Source organism: Thrips palmi, unplaced genomic scaffold (assembly GCF_012932325.1).
Source record: "Thrips palmi isolate BJ-2018 unplaced genomic scaffold, TpBJ-2018v1 HiC_scaffold_4, whole genome shotgun sequence".
Classification (NCBI taxonomy): Eukaryota; Metazoa; Arthropoda; class Insecta; order Thysanoptera; family Thripidae; genus Thrips; species Thrips palmi.
The window spans coordinates 6514449-6534797 of NW_023144631.1; the positions used below are offsets into that span (position 1 = coordinate 6514449).

General features: G+C 51.1%; 3 protein-coding genes across 8 annotated transcripts; 1 reads left to right on the forward strand and 2 right to left on the reverse strand.

Moving 5' to 3' along the window:
• Positions 1–66: 66 nt before the first annotated feature.
• Positions 67–9216, reverse strand: LOC117649853 (coronin-7). 4 transcript variants are annotated; one of them, XM_034393014.1, is made up of 19 exons: positions 9100–9216; positions 8070–8260; positions 7830–7978; positions 7561–7747; positions 7185–7482; positions 6845–7100; positions 6619–6759; positions 5965–6393; positions 5260–5827; positions 5061–5177; positions 4670–4954; positions 4344–4573; positions 4068–4258; positions 3820–3958; positions 3529–3735; positions 3300–3435; positions 3057–3217; positions 2898–2981; positions 67–2810 (listed from the first exon to the last, which is right to left on the reverse strand). In XM_034393014.1, the coding sequence occupies exons 2-19, from the start codon at positions 8227–8229 to the stop codon at positions 2802–2804; spliced, it is 3747 nt and encodes a 1248-aa protein (XP_034248905.1). In that variant the 5' UTR covers positions 8230–8260; positions 9100–9216; the 3' UTR covers positions 67–2801. The 4 variants fall into 4 exon arrangements, with proteins under 4 accessions (XP_034248905.1, XP_034248904.1, XP_034248907.1 ...); XM_034393013.1 differs by having other exon boundaries at positions 8888–9129; XM_034393016.1 differs by lacking the exon at positions 9100–9216 and having other exon boundaries at positions 6061–6393; positions 8070–8229.
• A 49-nt stretch (positions 9217–9265) lies between these two features.
• Positions 9266–11284, forward strand: LOC117649856 (GDP-D-glucose phosphorylase 1). Its single transcript, XM_034393022.1, has 7 exons — positions 9266–9943; positions 10024–10322; positions 10398–10500; positions 10572–10681; positions 10764–10903; positions 10985–11050; positions 11120–11284. Exons 1-7 carry the CDS (start codon positions 9734–9736, stop codon positions 11233–11235), a joined length of 1044 nt encoding a protein of 347 aa, XP_034248913.1. The 5' UTR covers positions 9266–9733; the 3' UTR covers positions 11236–11284.
• LOC117649855 (facilitated trehalose transporter Tret1-like) lies at positions 11282–18859 on the reverse strand. Of its 3 annotated transcripts, none has more exons than XM_034393018.1 (8): positions 18543–18859; positions 15266–15512; positions 14373–14508; positions 13810–14291; positions 13512–13658; positions 13216–13425; positions 12579–12785; positions 11282–12310 (listed from the first exon to the last, which is right to left on the reverse strand). In XM_034393018.1, exons 1-8 carry the CDS (start codon positions 18551–18553, stop codon positions 12098–12100), a joined length of 1653 nt encoding a protein of 550 aa, XP_034248909.1. In that variant the 5' UTR covers positions 18554–18859; the 3' UTR covers positions 11282–12097. The 3 variants fall into 3 exon arrangements, with proteins under 3 accessions (XP_034248909.1, XP_034248910.1, XP_034248912.1); XM_034393019.1 differs by having other exon boundaries at positions 13321–13425; positions 18543–18858; XM_034393021.1 differs by lacking the exon at positions 18543–18859 and having other exon boundaries at positions 14631–15396.
• Between the last annotated feature and the right edge of the window lie 1490 nt (positions 18860–20349).

Consider the following 20349-nt stretch of genomic DNA (forward strand, 5'->3'; position numbering starts at 1 on the left):
AGCGCAATTAGTACTTGGTACATTATCTTGTAATGGATTACTAAATTATAGACAAACTGCTGTTGGAAAGAAAAATCAAAATAGATCAAAAGATCAATCAGGATATACAATCAATAATTAATAGAGAAATGGACTGCTCAGAAGTATAGAGAGCTTACTCAAACACACATGTCTTATATGTATGCAATGTCTTGGCACAATACAGTACAAGATTGTCAAGCAAAGCAGTCTAAGCACAAAGGAATACCCTTGCCCTACATCAGGATTCAAACTTTGAATAAAGTATTACAAAATAGCCGGAATGAATATTCCAAAACAGATTGAAATATTTTGAGACCATTGGTGAGTGGAATGAAAGTATTACAAAATAGCTGGAATGAATATTCCAAAACAGACTGAAATATTTAGAGACCATTGGTAAGTGGAATGAAAACACAGTCAAGGCAGCCTTATTACATGGAATTGGGATAAAAACACAAAGTGTGTATTAATGGCAAAATTAACACTGCCTATGAATGGCATTTCATTTTGATAGCATTCACAGGCCATGCAGGAAGTGAAAAATTAAGCACTCAGTACATGCAATGTATTATGACTAGGTCAGATTTTAGCATGCACCAAATCATTTAAGCACCCATCACTATATAGTAATAACCATTTGTTAAAGTGGTGCATAAGAATCTTTCAAACTCAATTTCAATGGCAAATGCAAAAAGCTAAACATAAATCACAAGGAAAACCACACCTAAGATCTATGTAAATCTCCACACATCACAGGAATTCTCAAGCAAATTATGTTGTGTCAGTTTGATACAATAATATCAATTCAAATTTATAGAATACTTTGGGAACCTTCACAAAAAGGATACATAAAACCACCTCCAATACATAGAAGCAAACCCCAATTCAACATGCACCACAAGCTAGGCTTCATCAATCAATAAGGAACCAATCATGGTAGGTACAAAGAAATCCATCCTGTCCGGAAAAGTTATTCTTCTAGATATCTTTTTACAATAAAAAGAAAAATACCAAAAAGTATAATCAGGAAAAACTATAGTCTAAATCAAGACACAAACATAATAAAATTGACCAAGAAATAAATATAATGTTTTGACAATACACAACATACCCACCCTTAAACCTTCAGGAAGCATGCCATTTAACTTCTGTGCCACATGTGTGCAAATAAACAACACAATGGTTTGGATGTCAAAAGACAAACTGAACTTACTGAGACCAAAGAGATACAAATATTGATACTCACAAAAAGAAGCGAGAAAAGGAAGCTGTTTTGAGCACTCTCCCTGCCTACCCATTTTGAGCTAACTCCCCCGAGTACTTACACAATGATTACTTAGCAGAGGGGACTAGAATCTAGTAGGGACTAGCACATTATGAAAATATACACTTAAAAAAGAAACAGCTATCTGCTGTTGAATATGTACAGGAGGGTGTCAGCGAATCACATGGCAAAGTTAATATCAGACCATCTTAACCACATGATTTCATTAATGCACATAGGAATAGTATTGAACTTCCAAATAGATTTTATGGTCCCATAAATCAGGACTCAAAACAGATTCAATGATGAGTGTTCACAATTCACTTAAGTGTACAGATCAACCAAAATAGGTGCTTAGGTTTCACTTAACACTAATGTGTAGTGTAATGACTGCAAAAAGTTCTGTTTTCCTTAAAAATTCAAGCCACACTAATTGCGCAGATCGGGTTCTTCTCTTGATTAAGAATAATAAGGAAGTCCATAAGTAAAAGCTTCATAGGCAACAAAACTTTCTGCATCCATGGCACTTAAGTCCACACAACTTGTCTCCTAGAGCACAATTTAATTTTCGTTTCCTTCCCTAGAGAGTGAAGCTTGTCAATCAAAACAAAAATGGAATGAAAATGTCTTTATAAGGACATCAGGTAAAAATGAAATGTTCTCAGTCTTCAACCACCACAAAGTATTTTTAGTATCTCCTAGCAAAAAATTTAGTTTGTAGAACACACTTATTAGATTGGATCCTCAGTCAAAGTAGGTTTGACACACGAATTATCAAGCTGGTAATACTGAATGTATAAATTTAGAAATAATCTCAACATGATATATGAAAGCGCAAAAGCTAATACATACCATTCAACACTAAGCTATGCTACAATGGAATAATTTGGCTCCAATGTAATTTTGAATCCCTTTGCCTGTACATTGGTGGTTTGGAAATCTCATAGGTTGCTAATGATCATTCAAAACAAAGTTAAAACATCACTAAGTTTCTCTAAAGAACTTATGTAATAAGACTGACAAATATCACAAAACAAAACAAATAATTCCAAAACTATGTGACAAAGAATGTCACAGACGCAAATAAAAGGTGGCTATGGCCATGATAAATATTGTTATGGCTGTGTAAAAATGAACTTAAAATTGAACTTCATGATTAAGATAATACTAGTCTATTCACTTGTTCTTCATTTTTCAGTACAGAGTGGTACCAATCTGTCTTTTAAACTTGAACCAAGAAACAAAACTGAAAGGAGGCCCACTAGTTTTAAAATTCATATCAAAGAAGACAAGACTTGACAAGCAAGAACCAAATCAATCCATTCTTGAGTAAAAGTTTAAAAATAGTTCTTGGGTTAGTTAAAAGATGGATGATTATGAAAATGGAGTAGACTTTGCTAAATCTGATAGATACAAAACCCCTATAGAAATATATGTGAAAACCACATATATTTACCCACACTATACACAGTAATTACGTACAGTGGCTGTACATATTGCTATGAGCAAGTGCTTCTCATTCATCCTGAAAAAAAAATCAAGATTCAAAATTAATTATAAAAAGCTTTATAGAAGGATTTATGTTAACAAAATGATGAAACAAAATTCTCACCCATTCTTTCTCGTCCACTCCTTCCATGTCATCTTGCTCTAGTTTCATGTTCATCTCCACACGGTTGCTCATAGCTTGTTGAATCTACAACAATTGATATTTTTGAAGGTATCATTCAGCACAGCATTGCCACAAAACTACCTAAATAAGAGCACTAACCTGTTCTGTCCTCCGTTTAGATCCTGACAAATCATCATTCCAACCCCCTTTAGAGTTGGCATTATTGGCATTATTATTGGCATTATTGACATTACCCCCTTTAGATGAAGGAGTAGGTGCAATAGTAGATATGACTTCAGCTGCCCCTTGGGAATCAGACACTGCACAATGGAAAGAAGAGACTTGTAGAATATGATGTTAAAAAAGGAAAAACAAATACGGTAACTTGATTTTTTTACATACAAGAATCCATTCCAGGTGGGCGCAGACTGATCCTTTTGACAGGATGTTGAGCTCCAGAAAACCATTCATTTGCAGAAACGGAGGGCTCCCAGGTGACCTTTGTAGCAGGGAAAAGATCGTCTTGGAAGAGGTCCAACTGTGGGAATAAAACAAGAATGTAAAATGAGTCTTTTCCCTTTTTGCCATAATGTGATATTAAAAATGTGAAAATAGAAAAACAAATACATACCTTGATGCGAGGAACAGTGAAGCTTAGTGGCTCAATAGAATTGTTTGTGAGACGAAGAGCTTTGGCAAACTCCACACTGGCCACATCACAGCAATTTTTGGGAAGGAAAGACAAGCCTTGGTGTAAGGAAGCTGCCCGGTGGTGGCTCAAAGGACACAAAAATGGTGCTTCCTCTGACACTTCAAATGCATACAATGTGGAGTCCCCCTGAAGTCATAAAGAATGAGAAAATGGATGATAGGCAGCAGCATCATAAGAAAACCAAGAATCCTAAAAATATATTTTACATACTCTGCCGGTCACAAAGAGAGTTGAACTGTCTTCATCATAAAAAGGAATGAGAATAGATGGAGATACATCTAGCCCAATCGTGTTCATTGGAACATTCAAAGCATGGCTTTTGTAGACACTAATCTGCCTCTCTGATACCCTGGGTACAAAAGAGATAGATATGACAAAATGTATCAGACTATTTACAGCGCTGTTAAAAATCTAAAAAAACATAACAAAACAAAACAAAACAAAGAAAGATATCATACTTGTCAAAGCCCATCACTACAATATAGTTTCCATCCAGTGCCCACACAATACGTGCACCTCTAGAGCCTGCAGGACCCTTCCCTTCTCGGACAGGTTGGGCACTGGCCCTGGGTTCGTAAACACGAATCTTGAAATCTTTGCACACTGTTGCACAATATGCTCCACAAGGAGACCACGCCATACAGAAAATCTGCAACGTAACATAATTCAATGACAGCACTCTCAATGCTGGTGAGAAGATTAGTCACAGTAAAGAATTAGAAACAAATACATACAGTGTCCGTGTGTCCCAAAAGAGTTATCTTTTCAGTTTGAGTTTGGAGATCCCAAATTCGAATCGTCATGTCATAGCTTGAAGATGCAAGAACATCTTTAGCTGTGGGATGGAACTTGATGAAATATATCTTTTCAGAGTGAGCTGTCCACTGGGCTTCAGGGGTGTTCGTTGGCTCAGTGAGGCCCCCAGGCTTAATAAGCCATAACTTCAGAGTGCCATCATCACAAGCTACAAGAGAACAAACATAAATGTGCAATTAGCGTTTCTGATATATATTTTTGCAATATGTCACACTGATTTTTCAGGTAAGACAGTATTGCGTACCAACTGCCAGACGACTGCAGTTGAAAGGGTCCCAAACAAAATCCATGACGTTAGCACCATGGACAAGGGCAGGAATCACTCCATCAGGCAGTTTTCCTGCACGGCTCAGTTCCAAAACAGCAATTCTTCCACCTGGTCCACTCAATGGCACAGCTACTCGTTCACGGTTAGCATGGAACCCATCACACTCTCCAGAAATCTGTCGGCTAATGTTCCGAATGTTTTCAATGTGTGTGGACTTGTGACCCGGATTCCCTTTCAAGTGACGGAATTTAGAAACTCTCCCTGTAAGATAAAATTCAAGAAAACAAATAAAGTACGTACATTAGATACTTAAAGTTGAAAAGTTTTTTGATTTTTACAATTACAAATATAAATTTAGAAGCCTTACCAAACACAGTGGATGTTCTCTTAGGGGTTGGAGTGACAGCAGGTTCCAGCTTTGCAGACTTGGTGGGCTCATGTGACATTTGACGCTGCACAGCAGGAGCTGGCTTTCTCACTTCTTCTGCAAGTACACAAAAGAGAAAAATTAGTAAAGGATTAAATGCCCTGGTTAAGGAAAAGGTTCTGAAACTTCAGATTCGAACCTTCAACATTGACTTTCTTCAAAGAATCTTTGCGTCTCAAAGGAGTGGGGGATGGAGTTTTGGCCTTATTTGCTCCTGAGTCCTGGATGGACATTGAGCGACTTTCATACAGGCGCCTTCTTTCAGCAATAGAGCTTCTCTGAGCTGAGTTGCGATCAAAGTCAGCTTTCCCTTCATCCAATAGAACACCATCAACGGCGGATGTGATGACCTCAACATTTTGCTGACTCTCTGTAGATGAGACTCGACTTTCAAATACTTTTCTTCTTTCTGATGTGCTCGGCGTTTTTGGTTTCTCAGGTGATGACGAACCAGAAAGTGGAGGAGAATCATTCAATTCATCATTAAGACTGTGTAAGTCAGCTTTGCCATTTTTCTCAGAGCCATTGGCATGTTCGGTCCCGCCATTGCTGTACCAGCTGAGTGCCGAGTCTGGAGCCCCCTCTGGAGAGTTGCGCTGTGCTAAGGCTTCATCAGAGTTTACGATCCCACCATCCGATTCAATGGCACCAGAGTTGGCACCAAAGTTAAGTTTTGGAGGAGTGAATGGCTTGGGACCTAGTCTTGGCTGTGAACACAAAGACATTAAGATGAGGCACATGAAAATATTTCTAGACCAACAAATATAATAAATGTTATGACAAGAGCACACTGCACAGAAAAAGAAAGAGAAAACACCTTCATTGAGAGAAAATAAAAGCTTACTTTGTATCCACCACCAGTCACAACCCCTGTAGTAGTGGAGCGAGGACGTGCAACAGGCTTTGGAGTTGAGATAATAGGAGGAGGAGAATTGCTTACAGGAGGAAGTTCCTCATTGAGCTCAGACAAAGAACCATTGCGAGAGGCGCGAGGCAAAGGTTTGGGTGGTACACAATGAGAGTCGCTTCCATTCTGGACATTTTTAGCATCCACAGCATCATCCAACAATTCATTGCTTTTGGTCTCCAACTTAGTTTTGAGTGCTTTGACTCCACAAACAATCTCTTGACCATTGTCCCGCCCATTCTCCCGCTCCTTCAACCAAGACTGATTGATGTTTTTAACAATGGGCTGTGGCTGAGAAGTTTTCACAGATGACTTCTCATTGTCCTTCAGCTCTTGTGCAATTTGAACAAGTGTACCACGATGAATCTGTAAGAAATTGGGTGATGCAGAGAGAAAGAGAAAGAGAGATGTTAGCTTTACAGTGCCGTTACAAAAAGAGACAGTAAGCATTGAAGGACAGTAACATTGGCATTTCCAAGCTTTTTTTTTTCTTTTTTTTTTGTTGTTCCAGCAAGCAAGCCCACAGATAAATTATCATGCTCCACTGGCTCAGATTTAGTCATAGGTAACACGAAATGTGGATTTTCTTACCATTGAAGCCTGTTTCTTGTTGGGGTCCAGACTGATTCTTGGAACAGCTGTATCATTGCCCACACTCCACTGACTTGCTGACATGGGGGAGTTACATCCAGCAGTATCAGGGAATAGATCACTATGAAAGTCTCGGTAGGACTGGAACAAATTCACATTTCATTAAGCACAAATACTTACAAAAGAAAAAACAATGATATTGAAAACCCAAAGATATTTAACTCACTTTGCGAGGAACTTGATACATAATTGGAATTACTGAACTGGAAGTTAGCTGGAGCAAACGGTTCACTTCAGCCTGCATGACAGCCAGAGCTCGCTTAGGGACTAGGCAGGCTCCTTTTGTCTGCTCACCAGAGTGACGAATACCTTCTACAAGGAATGGTTCCCGATCTAACACTTCCATGTACATAATAGTTATGTCTCCCTTTCCAGCAAGGAAGAGCATGTTTGTATCAGGATCAAAAAGAGGCATAAGAATTCTGTACAGATAAAAAAGGACAAGTTTTGACAGAGCCAAAGAAACATTCATAAGAAATTTGATAAATAAACGAGAAAGAGCATACCCAGTTGAGCTGTCAAGTTCTAGTGATTTTTCAGGTTCTGAAAACTTTCGGAGATCACGAATGTACACCTGCCTCAAACGTCCAGCATCAAAGCCAGTAGTAAGGATTCTGTTTGAATCACCAAGCCAAACCACACGGGAGTCTTTGATGCTTTGATGGCTGTCAGTAGTATGAGTTATGCTCGTGGTGGCACGAGGATCATAAACGCGAAGTTTCTTGTCTTTGCATGAAGTAACCAAAAGACGACCATCAGTCTTCCAGCTAAGTGACTGGATCACTTCTGAGTGCTGGCAATTGGCTGGAAAGTAAACAAAATAATAGAACATTAAAACTTTGAGCAAAGTAAACCAAAATTTGCATTTTGCTGAGAACATACAAAATATTTCCTTCTGTGCAGCTACGTCCCACAATGTAAGAGTAGTGTATGATGTGGAGCTCAGAAGACAGTCAGCTGTGGGGTGAAAGCGGACAGCTTCTACTCGCCGCTGCTTGTGAGAGAAAACACACTGAGGGTTGCTTAAACTCTCCTGTAAACCACCCTCTGGAATGTGCCACAGTTTCACCTGAAAATAAATTCAACAAGACTTAGGCTTACAAATATAATAAAAATTTAAACAAATAAAAATTACTAAAGGGAAAGCTAACCAAACAATCTTGGGAACCAGTAGCTAGAAGTCCATCATGGAAAGGAGAGAAGTCCATGTCAGTCACCGTATCCGTATGGGCATGGAGAAGTGGCATGGTTTTGCTTTTCCTTCCACAATCATCAATAGGAAGAACAGCCAGACTTGAGCCTACAAAAAGCATTAACAGGGGGTTAAAAAAATCCATGAAAAACAAGAATCTGTTTCTAAAATTTTAATGTAGAAAATGGATGTTGAATACCATTATGGTCCACATTGAATGCCATAAACGCTGCAGATGCAGCAATGTTGTTCCCATAAGTTTGGTATGAGCCCACAGATATGTCACGAATGCATGCCTCCGGTTTGGGCACAATCGGTGCTGCATTCTTGTACTTTGAAGCTTTGAAGCGCCACGCCATTTTAAATAACTTATTCAAGCATGTACTTGATCTAAAACACAGAAAGTAACAAACAAATTAGAATCAATCAGCAGGAAACTACAGATTTCAATGCTGACACATTCATCACCCAATCTTCATCAATTCAGTATAATAACCACCTGTCTGAGAGTATACAATAAAATACACCCACAAGAAAATCTTTTAAACAATTGGAAATAGAAAATCTATTTACGTGTCAAGCACAAAAAGGAACAATTCCAAAAGCTAGTTTCAAGCTGACTGCATAAACAGTGTGTGGAAACCTGGTGAAGCTAATGTCATTTTTCAAAAGCACAATGAAATACAACAAAATAATACAGCGAAAAGGATTCCAAGAGATTCGGCACGATCCTGGACCAAATTTAACACGTTTAAAGAATTCTCGTTGTGCGGAGTTCACTCCTAGTCCGACGAAAATAGAAGTCTACAGCTCCCCGACCTCCGCTCAGCTTTGTTTGGGGACTGTGTGTTCTGCTTGTGTGGAAACATAGCGGTCTTGGGGACGTATCCTCTACTGATCAGTATCTGACTATGTGCAAGGTGGCGAACTTGGCAAAGTGATGTATCAAATCCGTCCAAGAAAATCACCCAGAACCGAAATTGGTGGCGCAGGCGATCGAAAAACAGCGAAGCTTACCAAACAAAACAGAAATGACAGGTTGGGAGTAGGAGGGCGGCACCGATACCGAACACAAACTCGGCCACGACAGAGGCAAACGCAATCAGGCGCGATCCAGCCGGTAAAAATCGCACACTTCACCCTAATCCCATTCCAGAACCGCGACGAATGCGGCCCTACCACCGGGGAAAGCAGGCGAATCCGCAGGAAAACACAGGAGCGAAACCTACTCTGAAAATGACAGCCGGGGGGACCGGCAACATGCGCAGCACTAATGCGCAGAGCGGCCCTGTGTCACCGGAAAGGCCCGGCAGTGCACTTGCGAACCCTCAGTGATTGGGCGCGGCACGCCACGGAGCGCCGGCGGGTCCGCGGGGCCGAGTCGCTAGGCGGACGTAACTACGCGGCGGAGGACCACTGCGCCACGCGCCGCCACGCCACCAATCGACTCGCAAGACCCACGGTGTGCTTGCGCTGCGCTGCTCTGCTCCGCGAGCCACGCGCCACGCCACGCGCACTAGTCGCTGTTCCTAGCTGTTCCGATCCGACGTTCCGCGGTCCGTGTTCCGTTACGCCCTTTCTCCATCCTCCTTGCTGCCAGACTAGCCGACCGGCCCGGCCGACCACCGGAGATCTGCCGTGTGCCCGTAGACGCCCCCACCCCCTCTTTTTGTCCATGACCCTGGCACGCAGGGAAAACCTAGCAGACGGACTTCTCTCCTCGATGGGCCCTTGAACTTACTTGGGTCGGCTAAGCCCTAGTGGACAGCACTTGAAATTTCGAGTTTTGCTGAAGTTGGTCCTACCCACCTCGACATACGTTTCCGGCCGTTTTGACTTTGCTTTAGCGTTGAGTAAACTGTCATGAGTTCCAAAATTTTGAAAATCAATTTTAAAAATGCTGTGGCAAGTGTTTCATGGAATAAGACAGGAGCCAACCCATCCAACCTATCTTCCTTTGACAACGAACTGTTGTCAGCGTGGAATGATGCCATGAGAAGTGGCTATTTTCGGTACAAAGTTAATATTCAAGGATCGTCTATTATTCCAGGGAAATGGAACTTTTTTGCTATGGTAAATTAACTGAACATATCGCTTCCAAAGGTAACACCAAATGACGGTCCACATGTTTATTGAATTAACTTCTGTCACAGCTGAATCCTGATCGTGGAGAAAATCGTAGAAAACCCCAGGAATTTAATTCCGTAAATGACCCATTTGATCCAGCATCGTTCAATTTCACACGTATCAAGAATGAGGAAATCCTTTTCACACTTGATGCAACTGACAATGAGCAGAAACTATACAATGAAGACCTTTTAGCAATTAATGTCAGTCCGATAAATGAGGGTCATAGCCTGATCCTGCCCTGCCGAAATAAAATGAACCCCCAAGTCTTAGACCTTCACAGCATCGAATTGGGCCTGCGAATTCTCCTGATGAGCTCGAGTCCGTAAGTATTTTAAATTAAAGGCTATCCTCAAAATTTTCTTTCTACAAGCTTTAAATATATATTTTTATTTTTTAGATCTTTCCGTGTGGCATTCAATAGTTTGTGTGCTTTTGCATCTGTTAACCACTTGCATCTCCATTGTTTGTATGTAGACTGCCCAATGCGGCTAGAAAGCATTGTAAGTTTTTGTTAAAAAAATTATTTTATGTATTTTGAGTGTGTAATCCCTGATACAAATTTTCTTTTTAGGATCTTCTTCCCTTTGAAGGTCCCTGTTTCCAAGTGAAAAATTACCCATCTCATGGTTTTGTCTTTCAATGTCTAGCAGAAAGTGAAAATGATGTTAAAACTTTATCTAGGTAATTGGCTTGTTTCATCATTCCAAGCCTAATTTTTAAAATGGGTCTTAGTGTTGAAGTTCATTTTTGTTGATTTGTTTAGGAATGTATTTAAGCTCACAAGCTTCCTCTCAAGCCAGAATGAGGCTCATAATGTCATAATGACTCGTAGTAAGTTAACAGAAAGTGATCAAGACTTGTCACACATTCGGGTTTATGTTTGGGTGAGAAAATCCAATATGGGTAAGTCAATTTTACAATGTAAGCATTTTTCAAAAAATTTGAAATGGATTATTACTGTATAATCTATCAAATTTTTTGTAGGAGCTAAGGACACTACAGGATTCAACCCAGCTGCATTAGAACTGTTTGGATATTTCATGTACAAAGGTAGGAGACTCCTCTCTGAATGCATACTTTCATGTCTGATGTTTTTATTTATCTTAGTTTTATTTTCAGATGCCGATAACTACAAAAATGCGGATGAAGCCAAACTGTGTCGAGTCCTTGAAGATTTGACCCAAGAGCCATTTGAAAAAAATTGTGAGAATGTGAGACTATTGTTTAAGGAATAAGTGCGTTTTGTTTTAACTCTGAATCAGAAAATCAACAAGAAAAAAATCATGTCTCCTTTTTTTTACAATTTATTATATTTACTTTAAAAATAACTTACACATTTAACACAAGAAGATCAAATTCTTTGTACATTCACATTGAGATACAAGGTTGCGGCCCGCGAACCGCGTTCTTCCCCGCCTGCCTGCGGCCACTGCGGAAAGGAACGGGGCTCCCAGATCGCTAGATCACTCATCTATTAATTAAACAAAGGGAGCAAGGAGGGCGAAGCCTACCGAAACAGCCTGCAATTTGATTACAGCAAACGGAACAAACACAACAGAAATAATATACTTCAAGTTTTCACAGCCTCGTTGATCCGAATAGCGGAGAACACATCCCGATCAGTTGGATGTCTGACTCGGTCTGACCAGCGGTTGCCTGACTGAGATCGCGCTGTTGCGAGTTGCCTCCCCGCTTTTTATCACAATGAATGACCGCCTGCTAACAGAGTCGCGGTCCCGGACAGGTGCTGACCAAGCTCCTGGAGGAGTCGCGCCGCGGCGGCGTGAGACTAGAGTCTTTGGGGAGGGCGAACCCAGGGGGAAGGCGCCGGCCGGGCAGGCAAACTTGGCGGGCCCGAGCGGCGCCATGCCGCTGCAGTGACGCGCGGAGCCTCGCGCGGAGCCTCGCGCGGAGCCCACTCCCACTTGGTCTACTTGGCGCGACTTGGCGCCTCGAGACGCGCGGACGGGAACACAAGCTTGCGCCACACCGCAGCATGTCCAAAAGCCAAAACTATCGCCGAAGCAGTCACTGTCTGTCCGACGAGCGGCGTCCGTGTCGTGTGGGTGGTTTGAAAGTCTCAAGCTTGCTGACCTTCTAACCTTCCACCACCGTGGACAGCGGCCTTCGTCTCGGGCGCCGGTGCCACAGCCACACTCCGGCCAAGAAGTAGTCCTCGATCTCGTTGAGGCTGCGCCCGTTGGTCTCCGGCAGGAACAGGAACGACCACAGCAGGTTGAGCACCGAGGACACGCTGAAGAGCCAGAAGAAGCCTGCGCTGCCCAGCAGCCGCTCGAGGGATGGGAAGGCCTGGAGCAAGAATCGCATTGGTTACGCGGGCAGGAAAAGAACGAATTCTAACGAGAATCACGTCGAGTGCTGCACCTGGCTGCTCGTAACATCCAGATAAGGAGCCAACAGTAAAATTAAATAAGAAACATCGCAAGGACGACGAAAAAGATAACTTACCAAGCGGCAAGCACTAAACGTGCACGTGGTGGTATCCAAGCAAGATAAAAACCAGGCCAACAGGCCACACGTCTCTCGACGTGAGATCATGTAAATTAAATTGACGTACCTTGGAAAAGCCGAAGAGGAAGATGTTGAAGATGCTGGTGGTGGCGGCGCTGGCGACGCCGCGGACGCTGGTGGGCAGCAGCTCACTCATCATGAGGCCGGGCATGATGAACATGCCGAAGGACGACATTGCCACGTACAGCAGCGCCAGGATGGGCACCAGGTAGCTGTCCTTGCCCGACCAGCCGTAGTACACGACCAGCCCCAGCTAGGGGAACGAAACACAGAAACAGGCCGTCAGTGGCCGGGAGGAGCCTCCAGTTTGGGGAAGCTCCGCGCGGAGCGCCTGCAAGCTATGCAACCGGTAGCTGCTCCACACACGGCCGCGTGCGGGATGCCTATGCCCTGGCCGCGCAGGCGCCATGCTTGCCTTGCCCGCAGCAGGCCGGTGGAGATGGCCAAAATTCTAGACGCGTTTTAAACTCCAGCGTCGCTAAATGGGACTCGAACTGAACGTGTGACCCCCACCATTGGAATGCTCTCCGAACGAGGGATCCATTAGTGAGGTCACACGTTCGGTACGAGTCCTGTTTAGCGACTCTGGAGCTCAGAAAGCGTCCAGAGTTTTGGCCGCCGGCGCCGGTCTTCTGGCCCACTGTGCGATGCCCTCCTCAAAGAGCCAGGTTTCGCTCACTCACCACGGCGGTGAAGACGGCGGAGCCCGCGGCCGACACGAACGCCACGGGGCGGCGGCCGACGCGCTGCAGCAGCGCGCAGCCCACGCCACTCATGACGAGGCGCACCACGGCGGTGAAGATGGCCACCAGCTTGGCGCTTATGTTGGGCGGCATCACGGGCTCCAGGAGGTCCGTGGCGTAGAAGATGATGATGAAAGTGCCCGACAAGCTCTGGTGGTTCAAAAGATGACAACGCTTGATTTCGCCACTTGCCAATGGGTGTAGGAGGAGGCTGGCGGGAGAGGGAGGCAACTCACTTGCAGCAGGTTGTACACGTTCATGATGACCATGGGCTTGACGACGTGCGGCTGCAGGAACAGGCGCCACACGCTGGTGTTCTTGCCGGCGTTGTCCGCCTTCTCGGCCGCGGCGCGCGAGACCAGCTGGTCCATCTCAACCTTGCTCTGCAACAGCAGCACCAGGCTTGTTTACGCTCGCGGACAGGGTGAGGCACGCGCCACCGCCGACTGCGGGACTCGCCTCGCACACAAACCCCAAACACGTCTAAAATTGCCAAAAGACCAGAAAAGACTGTGAAAAGGCGAAGGCACTGACCTGCACGCTGCCGGCGCCGCCCCGCAGCCAGTCGAGCGTCTCCTGGGCCTTCTTGAGGCGGCCCTGGCGCACCAGCCACACGGGGCTCTCGGGCAGGCAGCGCAGCCACACGAAGGCCGCGACGGCGGGCACCGCGGACAGGGCGCACACGTACTGCCACGACACCAGCCAGCCCGTGAGGAACACGTAGAGGATGCCGATGGAGTAGGACACGTAGGGCACGCCCACCAAGATGCCGCGCATCCGCGGCTCCGACATCTCGCCCAGCAGCACCTGCGAGGGCGCGGCCAGGATGCCGACGGCGGCGCCGCACATGCCGCGCCCCACGAGCAGCATGGCGGTGTTCTGGGCCAGCCCCAGCACGAGCCACCCCGCGGCCAGCAGCGGCGTGGACACCTGCAGGGCGCGGTTGCGGCCCAGCCGGTCCATGAGCGGCCCGGACAGCAGCGTGCCGATGGGGGTGGACGCCGAGTGCATGCTCACTGCGGGCAACAGGAACAGGGTTCACGTCGTGGCTCTGGCCGCTCTGGCTGGCAGGCGTGGCAGGCTGGCTCCGTATTTACCGATCCACGAGGCAGTGTCGCCGTCGGTGGGGATGCTGGAGTTGGGGTGCTGCAGCTGCGGCAGCACGGCGCCGGAGAAGCCGATGGGACACCCCGCGCCCACGGACAGCATGACGAGGGCGCCCGCCACCAGCCACTGCGGACAAGTCAGCAATCAGCACCACTCGGCCGCGACGCGCGCCTCGGCCCAAGCCTCGGCCGGCCGGCGTGCGGCCCACAAGGGGTGGCCCCGAGCCACCGCGGTCACCGGCACCCTACCATGGCGGCGTTAACATTGCTCCTGCGGGGCTTGGCCGTGGCCGGGGCCGAGGCCGCGGCCGGCGGGACGTTGTCGGTGATGATGAAGCTGGCGGTCTTGGCCTCCTGGGGGCCGCCCTGCACGCTGGCAGCCTTGGTCTTCATGGCGGCGAGGGTCGCGAGCACCCTGCACCTCGGCGACGTGAACGTTCAGCCCCGGGGCCGGGGTTTGGCAGAATGGTGTGGTCGCGGCGCCATCACACAATCTACTTATCACGCGGCGGGCGGCTCGGGACGGTGGATTTGGGACGCGTGGGGCGACGATATGATGAGGTAACACGACACTCTGGGATTCTGTGCGCACACTCTTTGTGTGTCCTACCCCACACAGAAGCAATGGCAACGACCCAGTCGTGCGAGGCCGAGTGTGCGTACGCCCTATACTGTGCCGGAAAAGGCACACAACTCTTTCCAGTTTTCGAAAATAACAAAATGAGAACCGTTGCGTGAGAATGCATTTCTTCTCCTGTCAGCACAAAGTTAAATGTAGCCATCAAGATCAAGGTTATCGCGGGCAGTGAGTCCGTTTCCGGGTGAGAGTTTCAACAGCGAGGACTATCCACGCGCCGTCGCGGCGGTCTCGATCGCGTCCTCACCTGCGCCAGCATGCCCTCCCGCGTCGCGTAGTGGATCCTGGTGGGCAGCTTCACCTCCCCGGAGAGCGGCCTAGCGCCGTCCTGGTTCATCCCGCTGGCGATCCGGGGCACGCGCGGCGGCAGCGCGGGGGGCAGCTCCACCAGGGCGGTGTCCGCGGTGTCCGCGGAGGCGGCGGTGGTGGCGGCGGTCCCCAGGGCGCCCCGCACCATGGGGGTGTACTCCATGGCGTCATGGTCGTGGTCTCCGCTGCAGCAAGAGGTCAAGGTCGTTAGAGAAGGCCCTGGAGGGCGGCGGCGCGGTGAGGCGTGGTTGCCGAGCCCCTTTCTCTGAGCTCGTCAACGTCGCCGTCATCAAGCTATCGGCTTTCGGCCGTTCGGCCGCGACAATTAGTATTTCCCGCAGTATAATAGATGCAGCACGGCGCCGGCCTCTGGGAGGACTTTGTCCCATGACTGGCAGGAATGGCGGGGCACGCCACGCCCTGCCGCGCCACACCACGCCACCCAGATCGGATGACGCTCCGTGTTTGGGGGACGGGGGACATGGGACATCGCGGTGGTCACGTGGTCACGTGGTCTCGGCCAGTGTGTGCGAGTTGCGAGCGTGCGTGATCAGCCGCTGCACATCGGACTCTATGATTCACTCCCATTAACCCCAATTGGTATCCTGGACCTCGTCATTCCCGAAAGCACCGAAAGCCACCATGGGACAGTGGAACTTCGGAGGGTTTGTGCCGGCGGGCCGCTTCGGCCGCGTGCAGCGCGTGCAGCAGACTGATTCCGAGAGTCTAGCCCTGTCTCCGTCTCTCTCGCACCCACACGGGACGCCTCATGAGTGCGAGAGACAGAGCGACGAAAGCGACTCCCGGAATCAGTCCGCAGCGCCGATTCCCTGAAATCCAAAAACGACCCACGGAAAGTTGATGAATAGGTAACAATAGAGGAAGCGCCGTGCTGTCTGCTGAAAACAGATTGCGCAACTCGATGGGGGGGGGGGGGCGCCTGCGCATCGCTGCGCATTGAGCGGTGCTGGAAGCAGATTCCGGGAAATGCTTTCGTCACTCCGTCTCTCTCGCACTCATGAGGCGTCCCGTTCCACGCCGCGCGAGAGGCGGAGAGCGACGAGCCCCGAACGGCGACCCGCGTGACCCCCTAGGGTGACCCCCTAGGGTGACCCCGCGCGACGCGACCCAGTGGCGCGGCGCCTTTTGGCTGGGCGACGCAGAGCGACGGCAGCACCTGCACTGCAAGTAGGTCCAATCAGGCGGCCCAATCATATCGCACACGCGCAACGCACACGCACCGCGGACAGGCAGACGGACAGGCAGACAGACAGACAGACAGTCACAATTTCACGTTTCGGCGGAGATAGCGTTGGCGCGATGATACGGGCTGTGTGACGTAGTGACGCAAGAAGGCTCCGCGCTCCGCTTCTTCGCCGTTCGGGCTGTTCCGCTTATCGCCGCCTCAAGCCGCTGCCCTTGGCCGCCTGCTGCCACACTGTGGCGCTTTGGTGCAACGCCGGCCCCGGCCGGCCCGGCCCTCGGAATCAGTCTGCAGATTGGCGATACTGTCCCACCGAACACACCGGCGGGTCGCGGCCAGGAAAGGAAGTATAATACAGTGCGGCACGGCGCGCGGGGCTCGGCGGGGCTGCAATGTCTAGTGTCTGACACGGCTTTCCTGCGGACACCTGCAGCAGGCCAGGCCCGGCAGCGCCCGGCAGGCCACTCGAGTTGCGGCGAGCTTATCGAAGTCCTCGGACGCTTCCTCCAAAATACTTCCTTTGAAACGCATCGATCGCTCGTCTCGCGCGCTCGCTATCTGTCCCTGCCCTGGGGGAACCACCGCGGCCGAACCGGGCGAAGCGCGGCGCGCTGATGTAAAGAGACTGATTGTTGTGCGGCGCTGCGGTAATCGAACCCCGGTCCGCCGGTTTGCGAGACTGTGTACTTACTCCGCGCCGCCGCCCGACGCTAGTGTTATGCATGGGCACGCGCCGCGCGGCGAGGCGGAGGGGCGGCGGGGCGGCGGGACTGCGAGGCGGGGACGCGAGAGAGGAGAGGAGCACAACGAGCCCGCTGTCTTCCCTTCTTCCGCGGCTCACTCAAAATTTGGCGGGAACTCGCTAAACGGCGGGGTTCTCCTCGTCGATGGCTCCGCTGGCTCTGCCCGCGAGGAAGGAAGAAAGGATTCCAAGGCCGTGGCGCACGCGGCAGGCAGGGCAGGGCAGGCAGGGCAGGGCGGTCCGGGACAAGGCCGGCGAGGTCCGGAGGACCGGACGGTCGGCGGCCCCATGCGGCGCCAACACCGCGCCGTGCCGTGCCAGCGACACGCCAAGCCCCAAGCCCAGGCAGCGCGGCGACGCGACGCTACGCGCACAATGGCAATCAGCACGGCGTCTGGCTCTATGCCGCCCTGCCGCCATGCCGCCTCGCCGCCTCCCGAGACAAAAGGCGAGCACTGTGTCGCGAATGAGAAGCGCTGACGACGCGGACGCGATGCGACGCCCCATTTCCCCGCACCTCACATCCCAGACCGCTCAATACTTCATGAAATTGCTTTCTTTTGGCGGTGCCGCCGTGCGCGCGCTTCCTCTGTGTTCGCTGGGCGCCCCGCCCCGCCGCGCCCCGCCCCGACTTCCTCCATTGAGAGACGCGACATCGGCGGCGAGTCGGCGAACGCCTCTTTTTATTATGTGCTGCACAGCCATCGGCGGTATAGGCGGTTGCCATGGCGATGAGGAGTACCGTCCGTCCCGCCATGTGACAGCGCGGCAGCGCGGCAGCCATGACCAAGTCAGTGAGTGCGTGCCTCGGCCGCCTCGCCGAGTGGCCGTTGGCGTCAGTCAGCTCAGCTGACTGGGCATGCAAGCTGCACGCCATGATTCACGGGACGGCCACGCCTCCGAGCACCGCGAACACACGCGTGTGGCGACGGCGTGCAGCATCAGCCACGCAACGCGCAACGCGGGGCCCGGAGCGCGGGGTACCGCCGCGGTAAATCACCGCGTGGAGTATAGACGACAATAGTCGTTTCCACGTGCCCGCCGTGCCCGCCGTGCCCGCCGTGCCCGCCGTGCCCGCCGTGCCCGCCGTGCCCGGTGCAGCGCGGTGCAGTGCCCCGCGCACACGCACGCTGGAGTCACGCGGCGTCGCGTCCCGTCACGAGCGAGACAGGAATGCAGCGATGCGGCCATCGGCCATGACCTGTGCAGGCGGCGCAGGCGGCGCAGGGCACGCTCCACGTGGGCTGCAGGACTGGCGCTCGCCCTTACCGTTCGTCCATCTGCTTGGCGTGCTCGCTGGCGTGCTCGCTGGCGTCCTCGTTGGCGATGCTCGCGCTCGTTGACGCGCTGACGTCACCCCCGGAGCCGCGGCATGGCTCGGCACGGCTCGGGGGTCAGCTCGACTCGCGGTGAAGACCGTCCTCTTCCTCGCGTCTACATCCTCGTCACACCGCGCGCGTCCGCGACGTCACCGCCGTCACCAGCATCGCCTTTCTCGTCGCACTGGGTATTCCCGCCTGACCGCGCCTCGCGAGAGAGGCGACTCCGATCGCGCCGATCGCCGCACTGAGGCGCCGCGCCGCCGCGTCCGCGTGCTGGGCGCCGCGTTCGCTTGATCGCCGCGGGGCGTAGCGCGTCGCGCTGCGGTGGCCGTCGGCTACTGACTGCCCCGCCGCCTCGCCCGGGGTCCTTTGGCCGAGTGGCCACTGGTCGGGCAGACGGACTGCGCGAGGGGGGCGCGGCGCGGCAGCCGGCGGCAGCGCGAGGACGACGGCCTTGGCGAGCGGGAGCGGCACTGCTCCGGAGCGCGCCACGACTGGCACGACGCACACACGCGGCGGCGGGTCACTCCAGCCAGCTCCAGCCAGCTCCAGCAGCTGGAGGCAGCTCCAGGCCGCGGCCGTGTCTACGGGAGGGGGCGTCCCTAGGTCGGCGCTGCACTGTGGCGCCGCGCCACGACGCCCACGTCCCCCCTCCCCTCCCCTCCCCGCGGCGCCCCGCGTGGGGTCGGAAGAGCCAAGCCGGCTGGTAGGCTGACGACATCAACAGGTTCACACTCACCGAGCCATGGCAACGCCAACGCCGACCTGGAGTCCGGGTGCTGCAGTCGCACTGGCGGCCTGGCGTCCTGGAGGCCGGAGTCCCGGGCCGCGACGTCCCCGATGGCCGCAGCGTGCGTCCAATGCGTCCAGTCGTCCGATATGTCCGTCCCGGCCGTCGCGTTGTCGCGTCCTGCCCTACTCGTCCTGGCCATACCCGGACCAGCAGCGGACGCAGGCTGGCCGCCGCCAGGCGAACGCCCCCCCCCTCCCCCTCCCCCTCTTTTGCTTCCCTTTCCGGTCACGAACGCACCGCGGACAGCCTACCGCATCCAAACAGGGGATGTTCCTCGTGGTCCCGCCCCGCCGTCGGCCAATTTCAAAACCAAATTTTGATTTCGAAAGGCACCGGAGCAGCGGAGGCAGACCGTGGCCACAGCGTGTGGAGTGGAGCATAACGCGAGAAAGCATTGGGAGAGTTTCCAGCAGGTGACAGCGTTGCGTCGTGACCCGTCCGGTGTAGCAGAGGGAGAGCCCCCCATCCCGACCCATCATAAACCTGTCCCGCGTACATGAGGCTTCCAGCTTGACGCACTGGCCCGGCGGGACGTAGCTGTGGGCATTGAAACTGAGCTTCAAGTATTCGCGCTGAACGCGATGGACGAGGTAGTTTCATTCGTGCGTTTTCACCTGCTGTTGTACGTGGTGTGGCCGGCGAAGGGGACGCAGGGCCGGTGGTAGCGGCCCTTCTGCATCCAGGGGTACTCCTCCCTGCGGCAGGCCGAGCAGGCCGAGCAGGCCGCGGGGCGGTCCGTAAATAGAGTCCCCCGTCGCGTGTTCATGTGGCGTGGACGCGTGGACGGACGTGGACGAGCAGGGGCACTCCAATAATGACCGGCCGCGCCGACAACGCCCCGGGGACAGCCGACCGATTCCGGAATCGTTTCACGCTGTCTCTCTCGCACTCATGGGGCTGGGGCGTCCCGTAGGGTACCGTAGAGGGGTGCGACAGAGACGGAGCGACGAGAAGATCCCTC

Bases quoted from the DNA above. Each gene is read 5' to 3' on its own strand.
- LOC117649855 (XM_034393018.1), bottom strand. The intron at 14,292-14,372 runs GTAAATACGGAG...TGTTGCCCGCAG, and splicing joins CGACACTGCCTCGTGGATCG to TGAGCATGCACTCGGCGTCC. The intron at 13,659-13,809 runs GTCAGTGCCTTC...CTGCTGTTGCAG, and splicing joins GCGGCGCCGGCAGCGTGCAG to AGCAAGGTTGAGATGGACCA.
- LOC117649856 (XM_034393022.1), top strand. From the start codon at position 9,734: ATGAGTTCCAAAATTTTGAAAATCAATTTTAAAAATGCTGTGGCAAGT. The intron at 10,323-10,397 runs GTAAGTATTTTA...TTTATTTTTTAG, and splicing joins CTCCTGATGAGCTCGAGTCC to ATCTTTCCGTGTGGCATTCA. The intron at 10,501-10,571 runs GTAAGTTTTTGT...TTTTCTTTTTAG, and splicing joins CAATGCGGCTAGAAAGCATT to GATCTTCTTCCCTTTGAAGG.
- LOC117649853 (XM_034393014.1), bottom strand. From the start codon at position 8,229: ATGGCGTGGCGCTTCAAAGCTTCAAAGTACAAGAATGCAGCACCGATT. The intron at 6,760-6,844 runs GTGAGTTAAATA...AATTTGTTCCAG, and splicing joins TGTATCAAGTTCCTCGCAAA to TCCTACCGAGACTTTCATAG. The intron at 3,959-4,067 runs GTATGATATCTT...TTTTGTACCCAG, and splicing joins GTAGTGATGGGCTTTGACAA to GGTATCAGAGAGGCAGATTA.